The 27,680-nt window shown below is 39.9% G+C and overlaps 4 protein-coding genes across 8 annotated transcripts in view; 2 read left to right on the forward strand and 2 right to left on the reverse strand.

Moving 5' to 3' along the window:
• Positions 1-10,052: 10,052 nt before the first annotated feature.
• tspan3a (tetraspanin 3a) lies at positions 10,053-15,966 on the forward strand. The gene is made up of 7 exons (XM_047034192.1): positions 10,053-10,257; positions 12,746-12,937; positions 14,045-14,119; positions 14,239-14,340; positions 14,651-14,803; positions 14,904-14,987; positions 15,333-15,966. The coding sequence occupies exons 1-7, from the start codon at positions 10,195-10,197 to the stop codon at positions 15,423-15,425; spliced, it is 762 nt and encodes a 253-aa protein (XP_046890148.1). The 5' UTR covers positions 10,053-10,194; the 3' UTR covers positions 15,426-15,966.
• A 723-nt stretch (positions 15,967-16,689) lies between these two features.
• Positions 16,690-22,655, reverse strand: pstpip1a (proline-serine-threonine phosphatase interacting protein 1a). 2 transcript variants are annotated; one of them, XM_047034176.1, is made up of 15 exons: positions 22,309-22,652; positions 20,929-21,029; positions 20,768-20,842; positions 20,649-20,683; positions 20,461-20,567; positions 20,290-20,352; positions 19,655-19,759; positions 19,406-19,451; positions 19,020-19,099; positions 18,568-18,666; positions 18,254-18,350; positions 17,980-18,067; positions 17,675-17,760; positions 17,311-17,420; positions 16,690-17,137 (listed from the first exon to the last, which is right to left on the reverse strand). In XM_047034176.1, the coding sequence occupies exons 1-15, from the start codon at positions 22,336-22,338 to the stop codon at positions 16,994-16,996; spliced, it is 1,266 nt and encodes a 421-aa protein (XP_046890132.1). In that variant the 5' UTR covers positions 22,339-22,652; the 3' UTR covers positions 16,690-16,993. The 2 variants fall into 2 exon arrangements, with proteins under 2 accessions (XP_046890132.1, XP_046890130.1); XM_047034174.1 differs by having other exon boundaries at positions 20,461-20,683; positions 22,309-22,655.
• On the reverse strand, positions 21,935-25,514 carry rcn2 (reticulocalbin 2). Its single transcript, XM_047034184.1, has 8 exons — positions 25,295-25,514; positions 24,764-24,907; positions 24,576-24,678; positions 23,876-24,072; positions 23,679-23,792; positions 23,386-23,479; positions 23,162-23,304; positions 21,935-22,861 (listed from the first exon to the last, which is right to left on the reverse strand). The coding sequence occupies exons 2-8, from the start codon at positions 24,905-24,907 to the stop codon at positions 22,718-22,720; spliced, it is 939 nt and encodes a 312-aa protein (XP_046890140.1). The 5' UTR covers positions 25,295-25,514; the 3' UTR covers positions 21,935-22,717.
• An 89-nt stretch (positions 25,515-25,603) lies between these two features.
• Positions 25,604-27,680, forward strand: part of scaper (S-phase cyclin A-associated protein in the ER) — a 54,575-nt gene continuing 52,498 nt past the window's right edge. For all 4 annotated transcript variants that reach the window (XM_047034128.1, XM_047034131.1, XM_047034129.1 and 1 more), the window contains exon 1: positions 25,604-25,969. In XM_047034128.1, the coding sequence (XP_046890084.1) occupies positions 25,796-25,969 (174 nt within the window). In that variant the 5' untranslated portion in view covers positions 25,604-25,795. The remainder of the gene's footprint in view (positions 25,970-27,680) is intronic.

Consider the following 27,680-nt stretch of genomic DNA (forward strand, 5'->3'; position numbering starts at 1 on the left):
CTTTTCGGCAGTGCGATGCCACTGTCACCCCCCATACAGGTAGCATAGCTATCTAGGAATCTAGGTGTGCAGCTGCGTTGGTCTGAAGATCGTCACCTCGCAGACATCTCCGCCTGGATGACCGAGCACCACCTCCAGGTGAACCTCGCCAAAACAGAACTTCTCATCATCCCGGCTAAACCCTCCATCTCCCACAATCTGACAATCACCCTGGGATCCGTGACGGTGACCCCTACATCCTCTGCCAGGAACCTTGGGGTTACCATGGATGACAAGCTCTCCCTCGCGGCCCACATTGCTGCAGTCTCCCGGTCGTGTAGATTCACCCTCTAAAATATCCGTAAGATCAGGAGATACCTGTCTGAGCATTCCACCCAGCTGCAAGTCCAAGCACTGGTCCTCTCCAAGTTGGACTACTGCAACTCGCTGCTCGCTGGTCTCCCAGCATGTGCAACCCGCCCTCTTCAGAGGATTCAGAACGCAGCGGCCCGCCTGATCTACAATCTACCCAGACGCTCCCATGTTCCCCCGCTCCTCATCTTTTTCCACTGGCTACCCATCAACGCCCGTATCAGATTCAAGACCCTGGTACTGACCTTCCGAGCAGTGAACGGGACTGCACCCGACTACGTCAAGTCTCTCCTGCAGCCTAACACCCCTACCCGTCACCTACGGTCTTCTTCGGACAACCGCCTGGTGGTCCCACCGCTCAAGTCCGTCGGTCCCAACACAAGCTCCTCTCCTGCCTGGCCCCCCAATGGTGGAACCAGCTCCCCACCTCCATCAGGGACACTGACTGTCTCCCCACCTTCAAGAAAAGGCTCAAGACGGGAGTACAACGGCACTTAGGAATGCTTGGCTGGACCTGATGTTAGTTTCCTCCAGGATCACAATGACTCTTATTGAGAGACTTGTTGCTCTTGTAAGTTAGTTATAATAAAGTTAACTTTTGAACTCTTGTACTTGCTGTGAAATATTTTACTGTTGATTGTTCTTCTACAGGTACAGTCTTGCACTTTTTGGGGTTCATGTTGTTTTAATTTGTAATTTGTATAACTGCATGCTCTCATGGGTCTTCCCTTTTTTAGTTTTTCACAATGTATGCTTTATGTTTTGGCTGCTTGCAATGTTTGGGACTACCTCGTTGTTATGATCAGTGACCTATGCTCTTTTGTAAAGCTCTCTCTTGGAAGTCGCTTTGGATAAAAGCGTCTGCTAAATGCATAAATGTAAATGTAAGATAATCACGCCCCTCTCGTTTGCAAGTGAGATCGAAAATAAATACAGCACAGAAATAAATGTGGTGTGGAAATAAATGTGGTGTGGAAATATTTGTGGAAATAAATGTGGTGCATAAAAGTCTCAAAAAATAAATAAATGTGGCACTAGGAAATAAAAGTCCCACGAAGTAAATGAATGTTGTCTTTACAAAAACGCAACTTTGAAAAAAAATGAATGTATTTATTTATTGATGTCGGTAAATGGATTCAGCTATATAATTACATAATGCTATATTTATATATGTATTGCCATCTTAGTTTTATTTCAGAGTTTATTTCATAGCCATATTTATGTATGTATTTATCTATTCATTTACCTATTTATTTATTTTTGACTAACTCGGCGTAGTAGCATAGGCTATAAACGGTAACTAACGGTATCAGTACGGGATTCATTCAAAAAGCAGCTAGTTTAGGAAAAAGGGCGCATGCATTCATTTTGGGCTATTTAGTTCTGTAGGTATTTGTTAAACATAAGTGGTGAATTTGTTTACATTTTGTCGGAATCCATCATGGCGGACATTGAACATAAACTAATCTTGTTTTAACCCTTGTTTAAACTAGTTGAACTACTCCAGGGTTAAAATTAAGATGTGCAACACATCTCTGATTAATTATAAACTAGTTTAAACATAGATTTACTAACCCCTAATTAATGTAATCCATGTTGGTGCAACCCAGCCTTATAGCCTATACTTTGTTCTATATTTCACTTTGTTGTTATCTATCGGTCTTTGTCAGACACGTGGGTTTGTGTGTGACGTCGCCGCGCCGCCATTTTCCAGGTACAGCTAACGTGCAGTCGATGAGCTCTGATGAGAATTTACTGAAGATAACAAGCAAATAAATCGCTAAACTGGAGAAGAGCAAGAAAACTGAGAAATGGCTGTACTACGATAAACTTACCAAAAATGCTGGGATCCGTTACTTTGAGAAATTGTCATTAGGGATGGGACGTATGGCACTGACGCATCGATGCTTGTGTCGCAAAACCAATACGCACAGTTTCGAAAAAGTGTTTTGGAGCTTGTATCAAATTACGAAACCACGTGACAGATGACGTTCAATGCTTCAAACGTCACGAACTGGTTCGAAGTTTTGCCGCTCTTCTGAACCAGAGCCATGGAAGGAACGAAGCCACCGTTTCTTGTTAAAGACAAATCTCACATTGTCAGAGAAGCAGCACCAGGCATCGCTAGAGTTTCTTCCATCAGTCATTATTATTTAGCCAAATCCGTATAGTAATAATTATAAATCCGTGCATTTGTGTTGTGTTATTTTATTGAAATGAAACGTAACATGATAGGACTAGGTAGGTCTATACAGTGCCCAGAAAACAAATGTTGATGATTCGTCAACATTGTCAACAGTAATAATAATTTGTAAAAATAAAGTTCCCCCAGTTCACAATAGACCTACATATAACAAATGTTAAGAAAAAATCTGTGTTATCTAGTTTGATTGATATAAAGACCATATCGTATAAAGTCCGTCCAACCGCTTTAACAAGTAATGATCTCTTCGGTGGTGTAGTTGGTTAAAGCGTTGTACGACTACATATTGTTAATGCGAATCTGGGATCCCAAGTTCGCGCCCCAGTCCAGTGAATCTCGTACGATATTCTTTAACTTTTACTGTGAGAAAAAATGACATAATTCTAAAGGCCTACGGATATATCACAACATTTTAATGTGTGAGCACTAATATCAGATCAAAATGAACACATGTAGCCTTAATTAAATATTGAATAACGTAGGGTAGTCTACCGTCGGAGACAACCACTACGCCTCATTCAGCCAGTTTAAACGGCTGCTAGATGACGCTGTTCATTTTCAAAGCGCCGATAGTTCGGCTCTTTGGGCCAGCACAATCCGGAAGAAACCACCAAAGCTTCACAAGGCATCGTTCGCCCATCCCTAATTGTCATCCATTCAAGACATAGATCCATACGAGCTGACTGCAGTAAATTGGAGTGCGGATTTACATTCCGACCAAAGGACTTTAATGTCAGTACATGCACAAATATATAAATTGCACTGACATTAACTTAAGCATACATTTTCTGTTCAGATAGATCACTGATTTGCAGTTTGCATTATTGTAATCGTCAAAATAAGACTTTTAATACATCTGAAGTATTAAACCTATATATATATATGTTTGTTTCCATTTAGCTGTCAAAGTAAATCACAAGAAAACAATTAACAACACATTTCTGAAAAATTTTTTCATATGTTTTATTGTAAATGCAAGGCTGGTCAGGCTGGTCAACACTGTCTTGCAGTGTTGGTGCGAGTGATTTCTGTCTCCATCATGTCATATGTTGGTTGACCTGCAATAACAATAGGTGCGTTCGACATGGACTGCGGCTGCATTAACCGACCGGCGAGAGTGGCCGCTTGCAGTCTGGGAGGAGTTGAAAACGGTTCTGTGAAGTCGGACATTTCAGCTCCTGTGGTTTGCTGCGTTGACGACAGTCACGGCCGATTAAGCGCTGTTTGCTCACTTTACTCTATTTATAATTAAACGTAGTCTTTCCGGCGGAGTAAAACCCTTTCTTTCATACATTTTTTATTCAATTCAACTGTTTGGTCCGGATTTGAGCATTGGCGAAACTGAAGGTGTCCGAATATTACAAAACATGCGTCAAAGTTGTCGTGTGTAAGTCTGGCCAATCATGAAATAGCTGTGTCGTCACTTGAACCCATGCAGTTGCTCTTGAGAAAATGCGCTCGGCTACACAGCCGGCAATTCTCGAATCGATCTCACAGTACTTTGATGGCCACGTCACAGTGACGTATCCTCGGCGCCGTCTCAAGTCGGACAAAAAAGTCTAACCAGAATTCACTGTTTCAAGTCAGCCGGCTGCAGCCGACTTCAGCGCCGCATGAAGTCGGGTCATGTCGAACGCACCTATTAAAAAAAGGTTTAAGCTTCATTACGTGGGACCAGAAGGGTTAGTAGGCTACTATTAGTCAGTAATTATACTAAAGTAAGAGTAGGCCTACATATGTTACAGCCCTGTAGCCTATAAGACGATTGCATGACATTTAACGGTATAAACAGAAGATATAAGACTTGAACTTGAACATAATCAACCATGCATTGTTTTGACTCATCTCCTGTGCCACATAATTCGTCCAAAACTACACGTGGATGTAACGTTAGATATTTCACATTTGTCAACATCACTTAAATATCTTACCTTTATAACAATGTCGAGCGCAAACATACATAGAACGTGATATGTTCTGTATGTTCTATGTCTACGTTAGCTTTAAATGTTAAGTATGCCTAGGCTACTTGTACCGTGTCCTGGCAATAAATAAACAACATTATGCTACATGTTTTGCCAGGATAACTGGCAAGACCATTGAATGTTCATGATGTTCCTGTGTGTTTATTCCTTTGACTGGGTACAACAACGCGATCAGTCAACCGACTAAATGTTTTTAATGTCGGGCTACGAATTTATTGAACAACTTCTGTCTGATACGTGTGGCATCCTTTAGCCAAATAATTAGCCTACATTTTGCAAAGAGATTGAAGAGCTAGACAACAAATGTTCTAATGAATCACCGACTAAAGTTATCTTCTGACATTGCCTTTGCTCCATGTTAAAAGCTCCAAAATGATGGACTGGCAAAAGCTTTATAACTATAAATCTACTCTAAAATGTACTTTAAAGTATGGCTATCGACGTTGGCAACTTATCCAGTACGACAAGTATGTCAAAGTAGTAGAACCGTGATCCCAAGCTAGCATCGACATTGCTGTGTTTACACTGGCAGACGCTGTGCAAACCACTTCAGGCGGAAATAAATTGCATATTTGTAGAGTCATGGCGGCCCCCTAGTTCTGGCGCGTAAACTTGTCTATACTCTTTGGTACAAGTGTAGCCATGTCTAAACGACCGAAATGGTCATCAAAACACGTCCAAGATCCAAAGGCATATAGGGAAGGACTTGGACCACAAGAAAAGGGTCGATATTTTGAGAAATTAGGATTTATTGGCGGTGCAGATCCCTACCAGTTAGCTCCCTCTACTTGGATCCGTGACGACCCGGTGATTCTGCCAGAGAATGTATAATAAAGAGAGAACTCCCACTCTCGGGAAACTTCCGGGTTCTGAACTGGTTGCAGTTCCACTCAAGTTCCATATGAGGGCGCTAACGGTCGAGTGCAGAATGAATGGAGGTCTATGGAGCTATACCCCTCAAAATCCACTTTTCTCAGGATATGATTTTTTGTCTAGTAATTTGAATTCTGAAATCGAAAGGGGAGGCAAAAAAATACACACCACTGGGTGTTAGATTTTTTTAAAAGTCGCCTTTCTGTTCTAAAAAGCCTTTGAAAATGGCATTGACGTCATACACATCATACGACCAGAGCTACTGCTTGACGGCAAGCTCTGGTTACTTCCACTTTACTCTCGAGGCATCGACAACACAGCTGACAGGTTAGGCTCTCCCTGTCAATACACATGCTAGAAAGAGTTTTGGCTTGCTAATGTTGTTGCTAATGTTGCTAATGCTCTGACATTCTGGTTCTGCTTCGGATGCCATCAAGCGGGATCTCTGGTCGTAGTCAGTCCTTCACTAACCAATCAACATTCGTTAGCAGAATGCTAGCGTGTTATGGGCAACAACGACTTACCCTGTAAGAAATCAAAAGGACATAAGTACTCGTTCAATCAACTTTTGACCTGTAATCCATGTTGAACATGCAAAAACTATAATCAAATCTGAGATTTATCAACGACTATCAGGCGAAAGAGAAAAATGTAGCCGTTTAGCTCCATAGACTCCCATTCATTTTGCACTCGACCGCGATCACTCCCAGTGGAACTCTGGTGGAACTGCAACAAAATTCGGTACAATGGGGAGTGGGCAGGCTCTCCTTAAACAGGCTCTGGTTCTGCCATCAGTTGGATATCCCGATATTGTTAACTAGTTACCTGGTTTTCTCACCAAACCCATACACATGCAGTAGTTTGATATGAATTATATTATGTCAATGTCAGCTTTACAGTAAAATAAGCACACAGTAAAACCAAAAAAAAAGTAATTGTTTTTACTATTTACTATAAAAAATATTATCATTACAATATAAAATGTGTTATGAGCCGCTGAAATAAACATTTCACAATACCTGACAAGACATGTGCCGAACAAATACGGATGTTGTCCAGATTTTTCCATCGATCTTGGTTGAGCCCATGGTTGAGTTTTGCCAACTACAAGCGCCTCCTTTACTCAGATAATCTCTGGCATTCCTCTCCCTGGTTTTTTATAACTTTTGGAAGTCGATAATATCCCAAATGTTTTTCTCGATCTGTCCTATTGGTACAACCTGAAACATGGCAATAATTCACAATTTTCCTTGACGACGTTCGGGATATACTTCAGTGCAAGTGCTTTGTTGTGATGCGGAGTGCCTCCAAGATGGCGACTTCCGGTCCAATGACGCGTCGTGAAAACCCTCTATTATGTCTTGTCTCCTGTCCATCCTGAACAGGTTTAGTAATCTGCAAAAAGTGTGTATTTTATGGACAAGTAACACTGCACCCTGACAGTGACTGTCTACCAACTCAGATACTATTGTACAAAACATTAGGCTATATCACAACACAGTATAACATCGAAATAAAAAGGCATCTTTACCTGTTGGTTTTCTAGCATTTTGTTTTACATTATGAATTTCATTACGCTTCTTTGGTGAGACCTCTAGGTACCCTGTTTGTGCGTTAGCCATCAATAATTAATTTTCCAACATGAAATGCACAGCTTTACAGGTTTAAACTCAGTACATTCTTGAAAGCAAATTTAGATTATGAAATTAGGCTGCATGTTTGACTGTGGGTACTCAACAAGCAACGTGCTGACAGGACACCTTTTTGACCCGATTTTGACATGGCAAAAGATTTACAGGAGCAGAAAACGATTAGCAGGAGCAGAAAACGATTAGCAGGAGCAGAACAATATTAGCAGTAGCAGAACAAGATTAGCAGGAGCAGAAAACGATTAGCAGGAGCAGAAAACCATTTGCAGGAGCAGAAAACCATTTGCAACCGTAAAAAAAAGTGTTTGTAAAAAAGAATTTGCATAATACAATACTTTTTACAGATGCAAAACTAGGCTATTTCTGCTCCTGCAAATCGTTTTCTGCTCCTGCTAATCGTTTTATGCTACTTCAAATTATTATTGACCCTAATTTGACTCCATAGAGTTGACTCCATAGAGTTGACTCGTATTTGGGGGGGAGTGTTGGCGTCCCCATTCATTTCTATAAAAAGTGCTCAGTGGCGCAGTGAGGCAAGCGAGAGCGCTAAATGGACCGCGCCATCTTTCCAGACCGACTCGTCCGGTCTTGCGCAGAAGCTTATTCCTAGTTCCGAAACTCGTGCATGCTTGCAACTAGCTGTATAAGTCATACTTTGTGACAACCACTCGCGAGCTTGTGAGCTGGAGCTAAGGCATAGCAGAAAACTGTCAGAATGTGGTACAAGCCCGATCAAGAAGCAGATGCATGTAAACGTTACGAAGATCAATACCATTAGTACTGTAGTATTATACGTGCAGGGCCTATACATTGTTCTTTTTGCTTCGTGTATATAACGACCAAATTGTGGCTATCAGACATATTATTCATATTCGTCTTTGCTCCAGAATAACATGTCAACAATCAATAATGACGCCGTAACAGGCCATGATATTACAACTAATTATATGATGCTATAATTACGTTTGTCATGCCATGAGCATAATAATTTGTTCATTACAAAATGGTTAAATCTGCTTTAAAATAACGGACATAAACTCTACAAACAACCGTCATGTATGTGTGCAACCATTTGTAAAACGTGCTACAATAAAGGCAGGCAACTGTAGATTATCAAGCCCTTTCTCCTTGTTCTCATTCAGCTCAGGTAAATCGAAAAAGCGATTTGCTGATGTTCCCTTTTGTGCTCGTCCCCTGTTCGTATCCGCGAACACGTTTCCAGGCAACTTTTCTTGACGTAAGCAAATAAATGGGATGCTAGTTTACCCATTTCGGATTGGTTTCAAACTTAGCTAAAATCAGGAAAAATTATTCTATGAAAAAGCTAGTAGTATGAGCCAGGTTGCAATTAGTTGTAATATCGTGGCATGTTACGGCGTCATTATTGATTGTTGACATGTTATTCTGGAGCAAAGACGAATATGAATAATATGTCTGATAGCCACAATTTGGTCGTTATATACACGAAGCAAAAAGAACAACGTATAGGCCCTGCACGTAATAATAATACTACAGTACTAATGGTATTGATCTTCGTAACGTTTACATGCATCTGCTTCTTGATAGGGCTTGTACCACATTCTGACAGTTTTCTGCTATGCCTTAGCTCCAGCTCACAAGCTCGCGAGTGGTTGTCGCAAAGTATGACGTATACAGCTAGTTGCAAGCATGCACGAGTTTCGGAACTAGGAATAAGCTTCTGCGCAAGACCGGACGAGTAGGTATGGAAAGATGGCGGGGTCCATTTAGCGCTCTCGCTTGCCTCACTGCGCCACTGAGCACTTTTCATAGAAATGAATGGGGACGCCATCTTGGAAGACAGAAGTAGCTGTCTAGTATATTAACTCTATGAGCCGAGCGCATTTTCTCAAGAGCAACTGCACGGGTTCAAGTGACGACACAGCAATTTCATGATTGGCCAGACTCACACAAGACAACTTTGACGCGTGTTTTGGAATATTCGGACACCTTCAGTTTCGCTAAAGCTCAAAAAAGTTTAATTGAATTAAAAATGTGTTGAAGAAAGGGTTTTAGTCAGCCTCTTCACAAACGGAAAGACTAAGTTAAATTATAAATAAAGTAAAGTAAGCAAACAGCGCTTGATCGGCCATGACTGACATCAACGCAGCAAACCACGAGAAGCTGGAATGTCCGACTTCACAGAGCCGTTTTCAACTCCTCCACGACTGCAAGCGGTTACTCTCGCCGGTCGTTTCATGCAGCCGCAGTCCATGTCGAACGCACCTATTAACTCTATGAGGCCTACTCATATTATGGGGTGTGGTTTGCACTTCAGGGCCTGTGATCTGACGTAGATCGGTCGCTGTGACGTTGATCGTTCAGGTTTTGGCGACAACTATACAAAACCTGAGCTGAAAACGGAAAATTAACTGTTCAAGGGTCCAACGCACCATTACTCCACATTTCAGTGCAGCAAAGTTTTTTCTTCTTCTTTGCACATGCTTTCAGGAACATATTCACATATATATAATTTAGCCTACTGAGAAGCAAATCATGGAATTTGCTTTACAGCATCTTTAATATCGGTTGAATATTTAACTTCTATTGACTTTTTCCACAGGTGTAAACATAAGCTAACACATAGTCTATGTGTGAGATGACTGACACTTAAAAGCTTCAATGTTTCAAACGGAGATTATGCAAAGTTTCCTCATGGACAACATTTTTGTTGGTAGATAAATATAAAAAGTCGATGCAAATATACTAATAGAAAACCTCACTTTTTAAAATATTTGACAAAGAATTAGAATTATAGCCTACATTCAAACCATATCATATTGTATGAGAAAGCTGTCAAAACAATTGATGTCTGTAACCTACTTTTTATAAAGTCTTTGTATGATTTGTGCTGTGATGTACCCCTTTGCATTGTTGCATTCTTATGTGTGTTTGTATACTCTAATTGATTGTATTTCTGCCTTTATGCAACAAAAATAAATTGTTGGTGCGCAGGGGACGGTGCGCTCAAAAACAGGTCACCTGACTTTCTCCGGTTGCTGTGATGTTGCGGTGGCGTTTCAACAACAGTGAGGCATGGGTTACGACAGGTAGATTATAGCCGGACATTTTCCAAATCACATATTACTGATTAGAAAGAATATCTGTCTTAATCATGGGACAGTGTGGAATCACCTCATCGAAGACGGTGCTGGTCTTCCTCAATCTTATATTTTGGGTAAGCTAAAAATGGATCTCTGGCGAGTGCGCAACTGGGCCGAGTGGACTATGTATGAAGGCTAGGCTACACGAGTTCCCAAGTCATGTCATGAAACGCACCAGACGGACGCTAACTGGCTAGCTAGCTCTCTATGTCGTATCGTTTTTGACCCTAACCGTAACTCACATGTACTGTATTATGCTAGCTACATTCCACATCATAGTATCTGTGTTGTATAAATTGATAAATAAGTTAAGTTACTTGAGCTGAGTGGGGTTGAGGTAGGCTAATGAAAGGGTGATCCCCTGAGATTTAAGGCCACCTTGCCGTTACACTTTTGACCGTATCGCGGTTTAGTTTATAACGCAAACAGATTAGAACATGTTGAGCTCCTGGGGAATGATTTGATCTATTTAAACTCAAACCTCACTCTAACACGTGCTTTGTCACATTTGAGCCCCGTTTTAATATATATATATACATATATTAAATTAAATATTTAATATACAGTGCCCTCCAAAAGTATTGGAACAGTGAGGCGAATTCCTTTATTTTTGCTGTAGACTGAAAACATTTGGGCTTGACATCAAACGATGAATGTGAAACCAGAGATCAACGTTTCAGCTTTTATTTCCAGGTATTTACATCAGGATCTGATGCACAAATTAGAAAATATCACCTTTTTGTTCGAACCCACCCATTTGTCACGTGAGCAAAAGTATTGGAACATGTGACTGACAGGTGTGTTTTGTTGCCCAGGTGTGTCCTATTACATACATTATTCAATCAATAAATACCACTGAATGTCTACACTCAGGTTCAGATTGGGTAAGATAGGTTTTGTCTATGCAGACTGTATTCAGAGGTGAAAACAACATGAAAACCAGAGCGCTGTCTTTGGGTGAAAAACAAGCAATTGTGAGTCTTAGAGAAGATGGAAAATCAATCAGAGCCATTGCAGAAACATTGGCCATAGCCAGTACAACCATTTGGAATGTCCTGAAGAAGAAGAAAACTACTGGTGTACTAAGTAACAGACGTCGAACAGGTAGACCAAGGAAAACATCAGCAGTTGATGACAGAAACATTGTGAGAGCTGTAAAGAAAGACCCTAAAACAACTGTTAGTGAGATCAGCAACAACCTCCAGATGGCAGGAGTGAAGGTATCACTATCTACTGTTCGCAGAAGACTTCATGAACAAAAGTACAAGGGCTACACCAGAAGATGCAAACCACTCATTAGCAAGAAGAATAGGAAGGCCAGGCTGGAAATTGCCAAAAAGTACAGAGATGAACCTCAAATTCTGGGACAAAGTTTTATGGACTGATGAGACAAAGATTAACTTTTACCAAAGTGATGGAAAGGCTAAAGTTTGGAGAAAGAAAGGAACTGCTCATGATCCCAAACACACAAGCTCATCTGTGAAACACGGTGGAGGTAATGTCATGGCTTGGGCTTGCATGGCTTCTTCTGGGACGGGCTCATTAATCTTCATTGAGGATGTAACACATGATGGCAGCAGCAAAATGACCTCGGAAGTCTACAGAAACATTTTGTCTGCCAATTTAAGGAAAGATGCAACCAAACTGATTGGCAGAGCCTTCATCATGCAGCAAGATAATGACCCAAAACACACTGCCAAAACAACAAAGGAGTTCATCAGGGGCAAGAAATGGAAGGTATTAGACTGGCCAAGTCAATCTCCAGACTTAAACCCTATAGAGCATGCATTTTACCTGCTTAAGAGGAGACTGAAGGGAGGAACCCCACAAAACAAACAACAACTGAAAGAGGCTGCAGTGAAAGCCTGGGAAAGCATCAAAAAGGAAGAATGCAAAAGTTTGGTGACGTCAATGGGTCACAGACTTGCTGCAGTTATTGAAAGCAAAGGATTTGCAACTAAATATTAAGTCTTATTCACTTAAATATGTTTTAAGTATATCTGTTCCAATACTTTTGCTCACATGACAAATGGGTGGATTCAAACAAAATGCGATATTTTCTTAGTTGTGCATCAGATCCTGATGTAAATACCTGGAAATAAAAGCTGAAACGTTGATCTCTGGTCTCACGTTCATTATTTGATGTCAAGCCCAAATGTTTTCAGTCTACAGCAAAAATAAAGGAATTCGCCTCACTGTTCCAATACTTTTGGAGGGCACTGTATGCTGTCCGAAGATCTTCTAGTAAGCCATGGCATGACCTATATCTACATATATCACATTGCCTTGACTAAAGTAAACCAGATTCAATTCAGGGCAGTTCACTTTAACTGGGTGGTTGTAGTATTTGCCAGTTTCGTGACCTTAACCATATTTAAATACATGGTTGCTATTATTTAGCCCTCTGTGACATGCTTGCGTGTAAAAAGGGCTATACAAATACATTTGATTTGATTGTGTAGTTATGTGTCCACCAACTCTTTAATCAATCGTGCAGTGGTAAATTTCCTTTTTCAGAATGTGCTTTAAGTTCCAACACTGCTGTTTCATTTCTCCCCATAGGCTGCTGCTGGAATTCTGTGCTATATTGGGGCCTATGTGTTTATCACATACGATGACTACGACCACTTCTTTGAGGATGTGTATACCCTTATTCCGGCTGTGGTTATAATTGCAGTTGGAGCTCTCCTGTTCATCATCGGCCTTATAGGTTGCTGTGCCACCGTACGAGAGAGTCGCTGTGGGCTAGCTACGGTCAGTAGATTATTGCCCCACGTTATGTACTATAGATTCATATTCAATACTATAGCCCTTCTTGATGGAAAATACAGATTAGGTTCATTTGAAATGAACAATTTGAATCCTTTCTAGAAAAAAAGACTATTGCTTGGATTCATGCAGGGAATGCTAGACTTTTTCCTACTGAACACCTTCAATCAATCACAAAATGCATTATTAAAAACAACTATCATTGACCAATGTGCTGTATCTTCGGGTCATTGTGACCCTTCAGTCATTGTGACCACCCCAGGTGTTGCGACAACTTTACCTCATACAAAAATAAAGTAAGGCATTTTCTTTTAACCGTCAGGCACCCCCCACAGCGTAAAGGTTGAAAGAAAAAGCTTTTTATTTTTGTACTAGTTGTCGCAGCACAACGATGGGTCGTTGTGAACCGCACAAGGGTTAAAACATGGGTTGTCATCAAGTGCACATAGACAAGCCCAGGTTACACATGAAAAAAACATATATATCACATATCGTAGGCCAGATAATGTTTTAGCTTAGTTTAAAAAAAATGGGTAGTGTGGGGGCAGTTCTAATTTGGATCGGCAGGTTGTTCCAGATTTTAGGAGCACCTGCAAAAGCCCAATCACCCCTAGACTTAGGAACACCTAGAGGGCTTTGATCGGCAGATTTAAGAGTTCTCATGGAGTGGTGCTCTATCAGCAAGTCAGAGAGGTATGATGGTGCTAAGTGGTTTTGTGATTCAAAAACTAGTAAGAGCACTTAGAAAATTCTATAGCGAACTAGGAGTCAGTGTAGACCGTAGGACGGGTGATATGATCACACTTTCAGGCCCCTGTTAAAACTCTAGCATCCGCATTCTGAACCATCTGAAGGCGAGCTCAATTATGGCTAACCCCCAGGTACAGAGTTACAGTAGCCCAGCATGGTGAAAGTACAGGCATGGATCACCATCGTGAAGTTCTCAAAATGGTGAAAATACTTCATTTTCACCAAGGCTCGCAATTGATAAGAACAGGGTTTGACAACTTGATTGACTTACGTATCCAATTGGAGTGTAGTGTCCAAAAGGGACTTTCTTCCAGATGATTAATGATTTTGTTTTATCCACAGTTTGTTATCATTCTCATGTTGGTGTTTGTGACAGAAGTGGCTGTGGTGGTGCTTGGTTATATTTACAGAGCAAAGGTGAGCCAATCAAACACAGGCCTACTTGACCTACTAAAATGTGTTTACTATGAGGAAGAAAAAAAAAAAAAGTTAAATTAAAGTTTGGCTTAGATTTAACACAGCACTCTTCATTCCAGGTTGAAGATGAAGTCAATACCTCCATCAAGAAGGTATATAGTGAATACAATGGTACAAACTCTGATGCCCCAAGTCGTGCAATTGACTATGTGCAAAGACAGGTAGGAGTGATGTGGAGAATTAGGACAAATTGTTATTTTCTGCCAATTTTGTATACATTTTAAGCATTTTACATTTCGTAATTTATTTTTCTTAATTACACCATTCGCGCAGTTGTCTAACCGTTTTAAAGTGTTTAAGTGATTCATTGAAACTTCAAAACACTTTTAAAGCATATATTAATTCACTTTAACAAACAAATAAGATACTGCAAAAAGCATTGGATGGCAGGCAAATTTCCCACCCTTGTCTTGTAAACATACCTTTGTTGTAACAAATGTTATGTTTGGGGGGTGTGTGGGGGCATATCAGCTCCACTGCTGTGGGATTCACATTTACTCAGATTGGAGGGATACACGCTGGTTCAATGAGTCCAGAAACAACAGTGTGCCAGTGAGCTGCTGTCAACCTAACATCAAGAACTGCACAGGCTCCCTCACACGTCCCGTGGATCTTTACCAGGAGGTTCCACCTGATCTAATACTGGCATATTTTCTCCTGCATAAGATACAAGATGTTTTCTCACACAACTGCGATCAACGTTGTGTTTATCTTGTTTCTTCAGGGATGTGAAGCCCTGGTTACGGACAAATTGAAGGAGATCATGATGTATGTCATCTTGGCTGCATTGATGTTTGCTGCCATTCAGGTAATATCATATTTAATCATTTTTAATCTCTATCCAGTGGTATTTCACATAATGAAATGACAATCAGTATCACTGCTGTATGAACATATTAGTATATTAAATTGCTGAAGCACCAGTCTGGATTGTAATAGCTAGTTTGTAGCTTGAAACTTGGAAACTATACTTTTCATTCCGAGTTCCATTTTGTCATTGCTCTGTGGTCAGACCAAAACAGTGAGAGTAGCGAGCAGATTTCTGCAGGAAGGCAGCGTCTTAGATGCCCAAGTGTACTTTTGATGATTCACCTTAGATGCGGTGAACACTGCATAGTCATGGTTTGTTCTCTTTGATGTTTTCCTCTCCTAGATGCTGGGGATGCTCTGTTCATGTGTGGTCCTGTGTCGTAGGGGCCGTGATCCCGTCTATGAACTGCTCATTACGGGGGCGACCTATGCATAAAAAAGACACATCTTGTTTTCTTCATATACACAACTGCAACTCCAAACCATGTTGGGGGAGGGGGAAGATAGCATGTTATCTACTGTAACATGCTTTCATTATATATTGAGAAGCTGCTTACACAGCTCATACTGTGTAAGAAGCCATTGGTACACTAATGGTGAGTGAAAACGGAATAATGTATTTACAAGCTTAATAAGTTGCTGTTGTTTTTCTAAAAGCTCTTGGTCAATTTCTTTGAGGGTCAAAAATATTAGTTTCATGTCATTTTTCTCCATAAATAAGTGTTCCCTCAAGTTTGTGGTGGGGGGGGGGTGATCATGATGGTATTCTTGCATTTCTCATGTATGTATTATATCCATGGCTTTGCAGTTATTTGCACTCAAAACCTATATGTATTCTATAACAGAGTATGTGTGAAAAGTTGCCCTATACTCCCCAAACTTCTTTATATCCGTTACCCTTAACTAGCAATGTCTCTATTAAGAAACAGTGGAACACACATCAGTCTAAATAAAGTCGTTGGCCTGTTAAGAACTTAGACATTTCAACATGTACTTTTTGAAGGGGCAAACATGAAGCCACACAGTGACTTAAATGCTTAATAATGTGAATAGACTGGAGAAATGTTTCAGTCTTTCTACAGTGCTTATGGTACATTGTCATTTTTTGCACAATGCAGACACAGAGGAGTGTAGCAATGACTGTTGTTTGTATAGTCTTTGACACAAACTCTGTTTACGCTCAAACAATTGCTGTCCAAGTGCTTTTGTCAGGGTCAAGCTGCTTGTGTGTCAAAGTTTGACTTTCCAAGGAGAGAAGTGGAAGGTCAGACTAAGTTATATGTAGTACACACTTGGCTTACACTATTATATATTACTCACACTACTGTATAATAATTTAGTGCAACACATTTCCCTACATTAGGTTGGGCTACTGGATGGCACTTCCCCATTTTCTGCTGCAGTGTAACCAGATACTCTGGCAGGACCTGAATAGATCAGTCTACCCTTCCACACAATTAGGTGACTGCTTACTGTGCACGGAGATCAAATACTGTGTGTATGGAGACAGCTGTGTAGTTCTGAAGTTACTACAGTGTACCCCTTGGAAATACTCTACAGTAAGTAGGTTACACAATTAATCTTTAATTTGAATAGTTGTTTTACTTCATCAAGAAAATTCAAAACTAAAAGTTAGAAATTCAGTTTGTATTCATGAGTAGCTTGAACAAACAAGGTCATTCAATAATACTGCACTTGAATAGTCTCAGGAGCCATGTGTGAAACCCATTTTATTCAGCATCTTAGATGATCCCTCAACACAAACATGTAGTGCCTAACTTAGACTTGAAGGGAAAGTGAAGTGCATGCCTTTTTCTTCAACAATAAATAATGAATGTGTCTACCCTTAGATAAAGCTTTGTTAAAAGTGTTCCAGATTGCTAAGCATAAACAGTAGGATGAAACCCCAAGTAACTATGACGCATTAATAAGGAGGAGCATGGAAAAACCAAATAAAAGCAAGAGGTTGGACAGTAAGTAGAGAGCATGGTGCTACAAAGCATGTCAGTCATATGTCAAGTATCTGGCCAGGTAGGACCCAGGCACGAGTCCAGACTTGTCATTCCTCTTCACTGTCCACCAGCCATCAACACCCTGGTCCAGAACCATTACTGTCTCCCCTGCAGAGAGTGTGAGCTCATCGTCACCCTAAAAATGGAGATGGATGGGGGCTTACTGTAGCTTGTGATGGGGAATATTCATTACATTTGTATACTACATAACACTTGTATTATGAAAAATATCTGTTGTCATCTTGCAATCAATCCCCTTTCATATGCTTTAGGTTTTATTGGGAATAAGCGGACAGAAATCTTTCAAACCTGAGCCACATAGTCATACAGAGCCTGGTACTCCTCAGTTTTCTCTAAGTTGCTCAGCTGGTCATGCGGAAATCCAGGGATGGAAGCGTACACGCCATCTGATGCATCAGCTAGGAGTTACACACAAGGGAGGGAGTTCAAATTCATGCAGTGTACTGAGTCAGGAAGATTGCAACCTCACACAAGATTCCGAGAACGGACTAAGACCTGGGAGAGTGTGTTGACTCTGTCAATAAGAAATACAGAAATGGCTGTATGACATAACATTTTCTCTGTTCATAAAGTTTTCTGTAGACATAACTCGAGGTCCATTCGTAGAACTTTTGGAGAAGATTTTGTCATCTGAGTCCATGCAAGTACATACCAGTAGGTGGCACTGGTGCCTGGACACAATCGTCAATGTTTGTTTTAGAGCCAGTAGAGCAGTTTCCTTGGAGGAGATTTGAAAACCTGTGAACAGTGTGAAAGGAGAGTGATTACCATACATTTTATTGAATATGTACAGTACCAAACCCATATTTAATCATTGCTCAAATAATACACAAAGATAGGGTGATTAGGCTGCACCCGTCTTTAAACACCTGTCACAGAGTTTCCTGGGCAACAACAAGGGAAACTAGATATGTTTTGAGTAAATTCTACTGTTTTGCATATCTGAGTAGTACCAACCTCTTCATGACTCCCTCGACAAAACGGGTGCTACCATTGGTGTCTGAAGTTGATTCTCTCGCATAGTAGTTCTGAAACAGTATCGGTGCTAGAAAGAAACCATTGGAACTCAGCAGAGTTCATTTTAAATATGACAAGAATTTATGCAAACACACTGTACACATGTTCTCAATCTGGACAGTAATAATAGAAAGGATGTTAATTATCGGTGTGAATGAAACCTGGAATAATTTTAAAATGCAAAAAAATTGAATATCAAAACTCAGGTGGCTACCTGGGGGATTTGAGCCGGTGCTTTTAATTTCAACAAAGGAGTTGTTGTCTGCAGTGATGTCACACAGTTCTAGTGTTTTCCGAACTTTCTCAAAACACTAAAAGCACAAGCATTATTCAAACATAACTATTCCACAGTCTGTCATTAACCTAATCACCAGTACATTTATACCAGTACCGTACGTTACTTTATAACTTACTTATAACTTACTTGGTTATTAACAGTTTATCCATGATTGTACTTACAATTTGACATTAATTGATGGCATGTGTGTTATCAGTTTTGTGAAACATTTCAAGTTAGACATGACCAACCTCATCATCTTTGACACATTGCATGGAGAAATGGTTACAGTGCACCCACATGGCGTTCCTGATTATGTTGATACGATCTTCTTCCTGCTGCTGAAACACCTGTAACCCAAACATTCACTTTATGACTAAGGATGGACCCTGTATGGATAAGCTAAATCAAGGTAAACAAAAGGTACAGGTTCATTTATCATAATGTCACTGTTAACGTATGTTTAATGTTGTTGTGTCCTTATTAACTAATGATTGATATAAAGATTTGTACTGATCTGTCATAAATCTTCACCATGATCTTATAGTCAGGTTATGCAGAACCATTAGAGCACTATATATCTTTAAGTGAACAGCAGTGGAGAACTTCATAAGTGACAAGTCAAATATTACATTTGATGTAATATGAAGTATGATGATACATATCAAGATAAAGAGAAGGGTTGCAGCAGTAGTGTTTGTACCTCACATGTGCTTGTGTGTGTGGATTCCCACTCTTGACGAATCTTGTCAAGTTGTTCCACATTTGAAATGTACTGTTTCTCTGCAGACAGAAGTAACAAGGGTGACATTTTGTTGCCTTATTCCTTTCACATTCATTAAGTCATAGGTGGTAAAGAAAGGTAGCATTCTCTTCGCCCTTTCAAATTTGCACATTGGACCTTTATTCAATAAAAGAGGAAGTCAGCGAAACCACTGTGACCTTGACTGCATGACCACAGTAAACTTTTGTGACTTTATAATGTGGCTTTTGTGTAAAACATCAAATTAGTATATTTTGTATTTAGTTCCTGTCCTCTGAGGATATGTTTTACAATACTGTACAGCCACATTACTCAGATACCCTTACCTGCCTCTGTTGCAGCCTCTCTGCACTGCTTAGCTTTATTGTGCAACTGAAAGGGAAAACGGATAACTGTCATGATCACACACAAATTGCATAAAATGGTACAAACCAGTGGCAAATCTTTATAGTGGAAACACAAGGACTTTATAAATGGCATAATAGTGCATTTCAACAGGCAGGCATATTCAATACTTACTTTCCAGAAAAAAACATTGTATGAACTGTAACAGTACTTGGATATGTGTAATTTACCCTCTCTGTCTGTTTAGGTGTAGCTGTCGCTGTACTGCCCATCTTCTCAGCAACCTGCTCGGCATCATCAGCTTCTCTGCATCGCTGATCATAGAACCTCTTACACTGGAAGGAAAATAAATGTGTACAAAACAAAGTTTGTATGACTGCAATACCTTATCCGATTAATAATTGAAAACATATTTTAATACTGTAGCTTTTCTGTATATGACAGCTCATGTATATGCTTTTCAACTCAATAAACGGCATGCAGTTTATACAGGAAGTGGATGTCTGAGGAGGAAGAGAGTGTAACGAAGGGCTGCTGCATGTGCACTACTGACAAATACCAAGAACGACTTCCTGAGTTTCGCAAGGTTTCAGAGGTTCTCCTGCTTCCTTTGCCAGATGTGGGTTAAGTCTCTCAGTCAAGTCTCTTAAACTTAATACATATTACAATAGGTTATCTAAAAGTAAACCAAAAACCACTTTGGTGAAGAATGCAAACCTGCCATCACTTTTCCAAATTATACTGCAATATTATTGCCCCATACATATCATGCCATATCATTCCCACCACTGACAGCTACTGCTCACTCCATTCCACTCATATTCCAAAAGATGGACCACAAATGAATACTAGGCTTACAACTCACCTCCATAGTTTTCTTATACAGAGAGACTTTTGTCTTCTGAACCTTATCCATGATTCCCTCAAACTGAGACAAAAAAACTACATGTTGGTTTTAACATACATTGTAAGATCATTCAGTTTATTACAGTGGATGTGTTAATATTCTTTGATCGATTACGTATTTTTTCCAAACCTTTTTTCGCTGATCTTTCTGTCGCTCCCTGAACACTTCCATCCTCTTTACCTCCTCCTTCAACATCCCAGAGAGCTGTAAGTGCAGATTCCCAATGTTTTCTATCTCTGAAAAACAAAGTGATACAACAAATTGGGCTGAAACAAGGACTATTAAAATATGGAAAATGGGAGTGCTTTTCTCCTTACCAGTTCTGAGTTGATCGATGGATTGTTTCAAAGTGCTGTAGGACACAAGAGAGACTGTAAAAATGATAGTCTGATGTTGCTCTGATCTTTTCAAAAGACAAAAGGACATTTATTCATACCTTATCTCGCAGAGCCCTCCTGGCTTGCGTGCAATAGTCACCAACTCCTTGCCATATCTTTCCTCAGCAGATGCCCTAACCCCCCACCCACCACAAAAGATGTATGTTCATATTTATTAAACATTATGTTTATCTTAATCTGACTGATATATTAACCTTACCTCATCTTTAAGAGTTCCTCAATGTCTTTACAAGTACGCCGACCATCACAAAGTCTTTGAATGAGGGCCTCATATCCCACATTACTGACGAAATCGACTCCCTGGGAACAGGAAATCATATAAAAATCCCTCTTTAATCATCTCGTATGGGAAGTTTGCTTAAACAGGAAGTTTCGCTCAATTTGTAAGTGAGTTTCAATGTGGTTTTCAATAATGGTTTTACATTTCCTGGAATGAATTGGTCTACTGGTATATTTTTCTTTTTCTCATTGGCATTTTATACTAAATACAATCACGAGTATCACTAAGCCTACAGCTAATAAAAAGTTTAACACAGACACACACTTTTATTGCTTTTTCAAATGTGGGTGGAACGACATTCATTAATAAATGAGGATGCAGCTATTGAATTTAATACTCTTAATAATCAGCGTGGGGGACAGTTTTGCAATTTTCAGTATAATGAAACCTATGCCCCTGGTATGGGAGCTCATGGCATTTGTTGATTTTCATTTGTAAAAGCAAATAAGGGATAAGACACATTTATTGATCATGCAATGTGACACACACAATCACTTTGCCTTTTTCCCATCCTATTGATCTTTATTCCTCCAAGGGCAGCCAAAAACAGTAATCTGTTTTAGCAAAGCGACCGGGACCAAGTTCAAGTGTTTACACATGTCCTGGCCTGGGACATGGGCAGATGAGCAATCTTTTCTGTGTTTTCTTTCTATTGGGGTTATTTAAAAACCCATGCAAACCCCACACAGAAAAGCCGAGAAGATCTGACCCAAGACCCCAGACCAGTCTTGCTGTGAGGCAACAATTCAAGTCACTGTGCCACCGTACAACGTTGAACAGAACATACCATGCAAATAAACCCAGAAGCAGCCAGCTGCACAGCAGATTACTGTTCAGACAATAATTACAGTCAAAACATCAAAGGCAAAAGAGAAGCATTGGGGCTTGCACGTTAGCAGGAAATAAAGATTCACAACGATACGTGTAAGTGTTTTGACACCATATTGCATAATGGTGTGTTTTAACTACATTTATTTGGCTAAAATCCCCAAATTGGTTCACAAATCTAAAGCAAAGGTTTTCATATTCTCTAATGCATAGATGAGATGTTATACTTCGGGTATTATTTTGTAACAACATAAAAGCCTACATATCACTACGACACACATATTACTGGATAGTTTCATCAGATTTTTTCAAAGATTAAATTTGAAATAGCTATGGTAAGCATCACCCTCAAACCACATACACTATAGTTTTATATACACTATTAACATCAGACATCTAAAAAAACACAAAGCCTTGTCTTGATGAAATCCTCCTACTCAATGTATCACAGCAGTTGGTTGGTTAACTCACCCAAAAGGCATCTTTGAACTGTAGAGTCATCTCAGCAATGACTTGAAATGTGTGTCTTCTTTTACTTAAGTGAGTTCACTTCAGTAAGCAGCACTGTAGTATACTGCTAGCATACTGGTTAAAAATAGAGATGATACTAATGAACAGAACAATACAGCATACAGGAAACCCCAGCCTTACGTGGTACATATGATTCACAAGTTTGACTCAAATGAGGAAGTGCCCAGCTACCACATGCAACCTCCATCTAAGATAACATTCATTTGGTTTCATAAGGTACCAATAGCAATAACAAATATATATCAAACCAACCGTCTTTAATATCTACAGAGTTAGTCATGTAAAGACTAGTCTACTTACTAATAATCTATTACATTTTAAATAAAAAATATATAATTGACATTGATTTTCACAATTCATCATGTGATGTGTGCAGCTGTCTTCCATAATCTGTAACTTCACTATGCATGAAAATGTCTTGTTTATTCAAAACTTCTGTATCTGAGAGTCTTCCATCATCGTCTTGATCCATTTCTTTGATGAGGTGAATTGCCTATAAATTGCAGTAAGGTCAAATTAATCAAGACAAAATGACATTTAATTTAATTGTTAGTTTAATTGTTAGTCTCAGCTTTATTCTACTATTGTAGAGTCAACAATAATCTAATCGAATGGAACGTACATTCAAATAAAGAATATAAATAAATGTATCATCTAATGACTCAACTACAGGTCTACAGAACCCAACAGGAAACATCTGATCTTAAAATATATGCGGCACGCATCGAGGGGTAGGTAAAACAGGCAGGCAGCTGTTGCAAATGTAATTCATAGGGCTTGGATGGTGGTTCACCTCTTCTCTTGCTGAGCTGTAGCTGTTTGGGGCCACCCAGCGAAGCTGCTCCTCCCTATTAAGTTTGCCATCCCTGTCCTGGTCGTACAGGTCCTGAAAACGTACCGTCTCTTCTATCTCCCACTGTGTTGGCTCACTGCCCTCTGTTTAAATAAAAATTTACACAAACTTAACTTTTACTTAGAATGCTATTGTACACATCCAACCATTCTATTGTATCTTACCATTACTACGGACATCTCCAATGAATTCACTTAGACTGATGAATCCATCCTTATCAATGTCATATTCACTCAACACATCTTCAATGGCAAAGTCCTAAAAGAAAGGTTATTCTGTGGTTTTACATACGGCAGTGTTACTATATTTCCAGAAAGAACTTGACTTATATGGGCTCAGAAGCACAATTACATAAGCTATTCATAGACATTTCATCTATGAATTAAAATAACTTGAGTAATAAAGAAGTGTAGATATCCCACTGAATACACATATTATGAGTAGAAACAATGCCTACTGCCATGTGATCAACTTCAGATGGGTGTGTGAAGGCAAGAAATTCAATAACGTTGAGGCCAGGCATGCCATCCACATCAGCAAAGTCAAAGCGTCTCCTCTCCTTCATATGAAGCTAAAAAAAACAACAACATATTGAGTTTTGAACACAACTGACAACATCTACAACATCTATCATGACCGGAACTGTGATCATACAAATCTGAGAGACTCCTCTTCAGGATTGTCCAGAACAGTGTTTTCATCTGTGTCAATGATTTGTTCATGCACAACTATGTTATATTCATCCCATGACACAATGCCATCGTTGTTTGTGTCAAACTCTGGGAAGCGCTCCTCTGCATCTTCAAGAGCGTATTTTCTGTAGACATACTGGATCCATAGAGTGATCTCCTCTGTGAAGTAATGCAATAAAAAAACAACTCCACATTTAATTACATATATATAAGTTGTAAGTTGTTCCGGGAGTACAACAGCACTAAGGAATGCTTAGCTGGACCTGATGTTAGTTTCCTCCAGGATCAGAATGACTCTTATTGAGTGACTTGTTGCTCTTGTAGGTTAGTTATAACGAAGTTAACTCTTGTACTCGCTGTGAAATATTTTACTGTTGATTGTTCTTCTTCAGGTACAGTCTTGCACTTTTTGTGGTTCATGTTGTTTTAATTTGTAACTTGTATAACGGCATGCTCTTATGGGTCTTACCTTTTGCACTTGTTTAGTTTTTTCACAATGTATGCTTCATGTTTTGGTTGCTTGCAATGTTTGGGACTACCTCGTTGTTATGATCAGTGACCTATGCTCTTTTGTAAAGCTCTCTCTTGGAAGTCGCTTTGGATAAAAACGTCTACTAAATGCATAAATGTAAATACACACAAAAAATTATATTAAATTCTACCTGGGGATAAATACTTGTCAGAATCTTTATCAATCATCTTCACAATATCCAGCATTTTTTGTCTCTGCTCAGATGGAGTGAGCTTCTTTATTTCCTCTTTATCCTAAATTGTATAAAAAAAGACAAAGCATTACATCTTGCAAGTTTTAAAGTTGAAGTCGATTATTTAGAGGATGGTCTTTTCTAACCTTCGTTCCAAGTAGGACATCCATATCATGCTCGGGGTTATGCTGGTGACCAATGTAATGATCCTCAAGAACGTGTTTGTGGGAGGGTTCCCCATGTATTAAGTGCATTGCAAAAAATGCCACGATCATTACTGAATATACCATCTAAGAACAAACAATAGGGATTGTTTAGATGAGGAACAATTAAACCCCACAAATAATGTGGTTGACTCATGGACAGAGCTGGATGGCTAGCTATTGTGCTTAACATTTCAAATTAATCCATTAAGCCAGGTAACCTGCAGCATTACAGTAGGATATGCAATCGTATGGGCTTGGCACTCAAACGTGCATCTCAGTTAGCTAGCTACTGTCTGTACTGTGTTAGCTTTACACTTGTTCAACTACTGGCTATATATGTAAAAAAAGCAAAGGCCAGCTAAGTAACTTATAAACTATCTACAGTAGTCTATTACTTAGGTGAGGGTACTTGTAGCGACTAGTCTGCAAACATACTACGTTGGTAAGGTACAGTAGCTACAGTAGACTAACCTTTTAACTATATAATTAAGGCTCCTCTTGAGTGTAAAAAGTAGCAAGTGAGCTTCTATAGACTACAAAAACGATGGTATCTAGGCTAGACTAGCTCGAGGCCAGCTCAAACATCGTCTGATAACTTGTTTTAGTCCCGCCCACAACATTGTGGTTGCCATGGCTAACAATAAAAATCTAAGCAGGACATATAAGTCTAGGATGCAGGATGTTTACAACCCACGACCCAAATCATTATTATGATTGGTTTGAGAAAATTCAGTTTCCGCCGTCGTAAAAAAATATTTGATCGTCTGATTGTCAATCACCACTAGGAACAATTTACTTCCGGCTCAACTGTGGGTTGTTTTTAGTTGTCAGGTGTTGTGTTGTAAATGTCGTTTAAGGCTTCGATGTCTTCTACATCAAAGCTGAAAACTAGACAAGTTGGGTTCGTTTCAGAAAGGATTTACAATTATTCCAAACATTGATTTGATCATAGCATAGTAATAGTCTCCATCAATGTCAAAAGACAGCCGCCACGATGGACGGCGACGTGGTGGGGCTGGCCAGCATCGACTTGGTCCAAGAATCGGTCAAGGAGGGGACGGTAGAGAGAGGTCTGGTAGCAACAGTTCAGGATCTTCACATGGAGGTGGCAAGAGTCGGAGCACACCCATAACCATCGCTTTGAAGGTAAAGTCGATAAATATTCTTCTAATGTTAGCTAGCTGGACTACCTTGTATCCAAGATGCCAGGCCAAGTTAAAGTACCCAATGCTAATGCAACCATCTAGCTAGCTAGCTTGTTGTAGCTAGCTTGATTTGCTTAGCTACAGTATAACATAATTAGATTAATATAACTAGCTATATTGCAGCTCTAGAGTATTCATCAAAATTGTTGTCTCTTAATAATATGTAACTAACTAAACGGCGTTAATACCAGGGTTAAATTAGCCAACTGTCAGTGTCATCCTAGGTTGGTTTTGACTTATAGCTTGGAACCATCAGTATTACTACCCTGCTACTAAGATAGCTTCTGCACCAGTACTACAGTAGGCGTTCAATCTATCTGTGAGATTGTGAGGCTGATCAAAAGGTGTTGCACGATTGGTTTTCAATTAATTAGTTAGCTTCTAGCTAGCTGGTTAAAAGTTAGGTTGTCAGCTTGCCTGTGGCTGTTTTTGGATTGGACAGTTTAATTCTTGGTTAGCAAGACTAGAGATACAGTAGCAAGCTAGTCAATTACCTTTACCAACAAGTTTAAGTGTAGACAGTGTATCCGGTTTTAATTACGATAGTAGACTGTAATTTGCCAGATCAAGTGTCCATCTGTGATTAACTTATCATAAAATGTTGTGTTTATTTAGCTTCGATTCTATTTTAACTATTACAGGTTTCACCAGTGCAGAGTTCTAGTTTAGACTTTATTTTTGTATATATATATATTTTTACACAGAATCAGCATCAAGCCTAGCTGCAGATTAAAGCTCTCAGTTGTAGCTTATGTATGTGTTGATGTTGTCCTCCGGCAATGCTTGATTCATCGCCTGTCTTGTTAAATTGGATGCTGAGCGTCACTCCATGGCTAATAGAGGTTTATATTAGCAACACTTGAGCCTGCAGCAAGACTCATCCCTGGCAGCAGGGGAGAGTGGCTGAAAGGCCGGCCTACTGTCTACACATGACCACGCAGCGCTGTGGTAGAGGGAGAGTGAGTGAGTGAGGGGGGGGGGGGGGGGGGGCGGGGGGCACCGATGCAGAGCTGGCAGGAGAGGAGCTGTAAACACGACGAAGAAGAGGAGAGCAGGCTGGCGTGCAGACGGACAGCAGCCGTGACTGGAGCCCAGGGAGTCGCTGCTAGCTCAGCCGAGTAGCCCAAGGCTCAGCCCTGATTACGGACAGTGCAGTCGTGAGGGGACTCTCATCTTACAAAGCACTGTCTTCTCTTCATTTCCATTAGTGGAATATTTGACACAGCTGGGCAACTTTCTATTCCCACACAGTGGGAGTATATTTTGGTCCTGCTGTCAGAAGAAGATGTCACCTAGTACTAGTGGCAATGTGAGCACAGAGAAACAGGTTGGCTGAAGGGTGCTGCAAAAGTATGTCAAGGGCGGATAAGGACGATGAACCTGCTTACAGACTCTACTTCTACTCTGTATGTACTCTGTCTTTGGATCTTTCTCTTTACCTCCCTTACCTCTGTCCTGCTGTCTCTTCTTAGATCTGCTTTAAAAAAAGGAAACATCACACCCACCACCTCACTCAGACAAAGAAAGAAATTACTAGGTCTTTGTTTCTTGTGCATGCAAAGTGTTTGGGTCAGGATAACATTCAGTTTGTGTTATTTCATGAATTTAATGAGTTGTTCTCCAACAAACAGCCTGCTTTTTCCGAATGCTGG

This window comes from Hypomesus transpacificus, chromosome 14, assembly GCF_021917145.1.
Source record: "Hypomesus transpacificus isolate Combined female chromosome 14, fHypTra1, whole genome shotgun sequence".
Classification (NCBI taxonomy): domain Eukaryota; kingdom Metazoa; phylum Chordata; class Actinopteri; order Osmeriformes; family Osmeridae; genus Hypomesus; species Hypomesus transpacificus.